The sequence below is a fragment of the Prunus avium genome, chromosome 7 (genome assembly GCF_965620075.1).
Source record: "Prunus avium chromosome 7, drPruAviu1.hap1.1, whole genome shotgun sequence".
Classification (NCBI taxonomy): Eukaryota; Viridiplantae; Streptophyta; class Magnoliopsida; order Rosales; family Rosaceae; genus Prunus; species Prunus avium.
Genome location: NC_142290.1, coordinates 28,046,520 through 28,051,208, shown reverse-complemented (window position 1 = coordinate 28,051,208; position 4,689 = coordinate 28,046,520). Strand labels below are relative to the sequence as shown.

The window sequence follows — 4,689 nt, the reverse complement described above, 5'->3', positions numbered from 1 at the left end:
ATCTTTCCTTGATCAAAAAGTTCAACCTCGTATATCAGATACACCAAATAATTATTCGTTCATGTAGCTCAAAAGCCACAACTTCAACCGCAGTTTGAATGGTATGTATTTATGGTAAGGGTTGAGTAAGAATTCCACTCAAAGGAGTTATATTGGAAAAATCCTCATGACATGATTTTGGAAGAATACCAAATTAGGAAACAGGATGAATCCAGAGGGCAACCAATTTTATCCCCAACCAGACAATCAGTTTTTTTCTACAAATACTCTAGGTTTGCTCCTATGTCATTATCATATCTCAGTGATTAATCCATTTCAGCAACTCAATTATCGCTTGCTTGGTTACTTAATTGCACAATAATACTTTCATTATTATCATATCTTGTTCCTTAATTGCTCTAAAAAATGTCCTTCATATCCCAAAAAGAAAGCAGAACAAAACCTAAAACACCTAGGTTGTTGCTTTCCTTATAACACAAGTTCAAATTATAAGTCATATTCTATATGCATGCCTTTCATGCCTATTTTCTACTCAGCCTAGTTTTAGACCGATTCGCACGGTGACACGTGGCGATCCCAAAAGAGCACGAGAATTTTGCTTGGTTGCACCGCAAGCAAACATCATGTTGAAATTTGATTCACAAGCAATGTCACAGAAGAGAAAGGGCAACCAAAGCATTAAAGAAAAAATAATTATTAAAAAAATGAATATGCCGTGCTAATTACAGTTTTGATAACAAATCAAGAGGGTGGAAGACTCTTTTCGTTGAATCAAAAGAAATCCTGCAAACCAAACGCTCCCTCTGTTTATACATTCATTCATTCATTATAATATAAATGCAGAGACTCGTGATCCTAACACTGCATATATATGATTTAAACAAAACTCTGTTTACCCAAAAACAAACGTGTTTGAAACAAATTACAATGAACGCAGAGAAGGGAACTGTATTTACCATTATCAATAACTGTTTACAGTGAAAATATTTTTTTTTTCCTCTTTTTTTTTCATTTCATTTTTTTTTTTTTGGGTTTCATTGGGGGAGAGAGAGAGAGAGAGAGAGAGAGAGCATTTTCTTCATTGACAAGTAGAGAAGTGAGAATCATGTCCAAAAGCTCCAAGCATTCTACAAGCTACTTCCATCAACTTTCCTGTTAAGCACAATCAGGTGAATGAGAAAAAGCACTTAGTCAACCGCAGAACAAGCCATCTGTCTATACATCACATGCACATAAAATAATATAAAAAAGGAACCACTTGGGCAAGCATAAAATTTCAATAAAAAAAATAATATTAAAAAAACAAAAAAATTAAATATTTTTTTAAAAGAAAAGAATAATGAGGGTCAGCTAGTGAGGCCAGCTGACTTTTAAATTAAGAGCATGGAATTAATTAGGGACAGGCTGTGTTTGGTGGCATCAAATTTTGTGGTGGGTCATAATAACAAATGGGTCACCAGCTGGGCAAAGCCAGGCTTGATTGCTTGGCATCTCAGAGTGGTGTCACATGGACTAAGACCCATTACATTTTTCATATGATTTGGAATCACACTACCTATGCTGTGTGAGGGGGACTGGGACCCTCTTTACTTTCTCCTCATAACAAAATCCGTGACATCAATTTGGCTTTGCACCGACACTTTGCAGCCTAACACTATTCCCAACCTTCCCCTCCTCCTAAATACAACCCTAGGAATATATTAATATGCTATTATGCCGAACTTAGAACCTCATATGCACGGGTAAATATTCTCGGTCACGACTCATTTCTAGCTCTTACAACAAATACTGTATTTCTTGTTGTCTGTACGTATTTATATTATATATAGGTGATTAATAATCGTTGATTGATGTGAGTCTCACGATAATCTACTGTTCAATATTCTCAATGCTAGAAACTTATTTAGGGTAGTTGGCTCTCTTTCTAGGATATGCCTATGCTGCCTACAACTTAGTGACAGACCATATAAACCCCAATTAATCAATCAATGATCACATCATCATCCTAATCATTTGTGACAGTGGGAATAAATTGCCCCTAAGCAATACCAGCCCATTTGTGAACTCAACCCACTCCACCATGAACATCAATCCTAATCTAGCCTAAAAATAAATGCATTTTCACCACCCTAATTAACCCATTTACCTGTCGGTCCAAATTTTAGCATCTCAGAAACATTTACAAACCTAATTACTCAATCAATCAATATCAGCATAACAGATAACAAACACCAATTCAATCAATTTGCCCAAAAATAACAACACAAAAAACTCTCCTGGATTATGGGAGGTCCACTAAAAGCTTCGAAAACCAGAATATCAACAATGGAGGATGGGAGTGTGATCTGACTTAGGGTTCTTAGCTGCTATATAGGGAGGGAAAAAGGGCAGAGTGTTAAGAAAATAACTGAAAAGGGTAAACTTCCCCAACACATGAACTCGAGTGCATTTAGCATTTAGCACTCAAAATTCAATGCCCAATTTGTAAACGGATACTCAAAATTCAACCCACTCCAGTCTCCACCATGAACATCAATCAACAGTAAATCACTCAAAATTAGTCAGCACATCAAATAAAAAAACACCAAATTCAAGCAATTAGTCAAAAACAAGAACAAAATATTAATGCAGAGAAAGATAAATAAAATAAAATAAAAATAAATGAACATACCTCTCCTGGGCTTAGCAGCAACCTTAACAACAGCCGCCGTTTTCTTCTCGGCCTTGACCTCCTCCTCCTCAAACGGAAACAGAACCCCATCAATCCCCTGCACCGAAATCCTCCCGTCCGTATAAATATCGGGGTCAAACAAGTACGCCGAAACATCGCCCTGACCGAATTTCACCGAACCATCGGCCTCCTGCGCCACCACCTTATGCGGCAGCCTCAGCGTATCGTACCGTACCTTCCCGAATCTTCTCACCGAGTTGTACATGCTCTCCTCCGTCTGATACTCCGGTATGATGTGGTAGTACACAATCTGCTCCGGCGCCCCCGGTTCGCTCAACTGGTCGGTCGTCAGCTTGGCCATGGCCTCATCGTTCGGAGCAAGCACCGTCAACACGTAGCCCTCTGAAACTAATCGGCCCATCTCGGTCGCTAGAGAAGTCAAATTGACCAGAATATCGGCCATCTCGTTGTACCCGCCGTAGTGCAGCAGAGTGTGGATGAAGTCCTTCACCTGGCTCTCGCCGTCGAAGTGGTGGTGGGGCCCGCCGGGACCAGGAGCCGGAGCCGGAGCTAGAGACGGGCCGGGAGCTAGAGCGTCGTAAACGGGTAGAACTGGCGGAGCCCCGGCTGGAACCGGTGCTGGTTTTTTCAGGCGGTGGGTTCTCGGGTCGACCTCGGGTGCTCCCTCGGGTAGAATGGCGGATATGGTACGGAGATTCCGCCTCCGGTTGAAGTCGTCCTCGACGGAACGCGGGATCAGGAGGCGCTCAATACCGTGGATGACGCCGTCGGGTCGGGTAACGTCGTCGGGTCGGATGATCTGGGCCGAATTGACCGATTTGCGGCTGTTATTTTTGTGGGTGGCCAGGTGGAGGTGCTCGTGGCTGCTGCAGAGGGTCTGGTGGTGGCGACCCGACCCGGGATGAGGCCACTGGGTGGAGCCGATGCGGTTGGGGATAATGTGGAACATGAGGAGGGTTTGGAGGGACTTGAGGTTGCCGGGTTCGAGCAGGAAGCGCTTGAATTCGGGGTCCAGCTGGCGCTCGAGAGCCTCATTTTTCGGGGCGAAGATGGTGATGTTGTGCTTGCCCACGGCCTCCTCGAGGGTCTGGAGTAGGAGGGCCTTCTCGACGAGCTCAGCGAGCTCAGTGTAATGCGAGTCGAGGAGGGCGACGAGGACGGAATTGGAGTTGATCTGCGCTGTCGTTGTGGCTGCCGCCGCTTTCGTAGATGATGATGATGTTGTTGGAGAGTGAGATTTGGGTTGTGGGTTGTTGGGCAATGCGGCGAGCGTGGAAGTGGAGAGAGAAGCAATGGCGAAGACGATGAGGAAGAAGATGGAGCGACCATAGATCTGAGAATCCATGGTGCTCAGTTCAGCTTTGGGCTGCGTTTTTACTTTGCTTTTTCTGGCGAAGTGGGGTTTTGAGACGGTGGAAGCAAATGAAGAGAGGAAGAATGCGGAGACACACAAGAAGAAGAAGAAGAGAGGGTTGGGAGAGACTTGTGTGGGATTAAAGGCTTAGAAAAAGGTGAGCGAGAGACGAGTTAATTTTGCGACAGGCTGGAGGTGGGGACCACACGGCGACTTCCTCTCTCTCTCTCTCTACTAGCCACCTGCTTACAGAGAGAGAGTGGCAGGCTTAGGCTTGGCTTCAGATACTTGTTCTTCTTCTTCTTCTTCTGTGAAACTGAGCCTGAAGCTGAAGCTGAAGCCGCGCCATTTTTTATTATGTTACAGAAGAAAATGTTCTTTTCTTCTTTTATTTTTTTGTTTTGTTTTTGTTGTCTTTTGATCTAATTAATGTTATTTATAGAAAATGTTGGGGAAGAAAGATGTGGGGTAGTTGTCAAAATAGTGGAGCCATTTGGCGGGCTATTGTTTTTTTCTTTGTGGATTTTAGTTTTCACTGTGTCGGTTGATGCATTATAGCTAGGCCCTGTTTGCTTGCGTGGCAACTTTAAGAAATAAACGCTTTTGTTTGTCCATATATATATATACGAATAAACCTATTATC

General features: G+C 43.0%; 1 protein-coding gene across 1 annotated transcript; it reads right to left on the bottom strand.

Annotated features, from left to right (window-relative positions):
• Positions 1-678: 678 nt before the first annotated feature.
• On the bottom strand, positions 679-4,197 carry LOC110754977 (fasciclin-like arabinogalactan protein 17). Its single transcript, XM_021956113.2, has 2 exons — positions 2,672-4,197; positions 679-1,152 (listed from the first exon to the last, which is right to left on the bottom strand). Exons 1-2 carry the CDS (start codon positions 4,035-4,037, stop codon positions 1,079-1,081), a joined length of 1,440 nt encoding a protein of 479 aa, XP_021811805.2. The 5' UTR covers positions 4,038-4,197; the 3' UTR covers positions 679-1,078.
• Positions 4,198-4,689: the final 492 nt, after the last annotated feature.

What these genes read in the sequence shown, in the direction of transcription:
- LOC110754977 (XM_021956113.2), bottom strand. Translation starts at nt 4,037, where the DNA reads ATGGATTCTCAGATCTATGGTCGCTCCATCTTCTTCCTCATCGTCTTC. An exon ending in TGCTGCTAAGCCCAGGAGAG is followed by an intron (nt 1,153 to 2,671) that starts GTATGTTCATTT and finishes TGTGCTTAACAG; the next exon opens with GAAAGTTGATGGAAGTAGCT.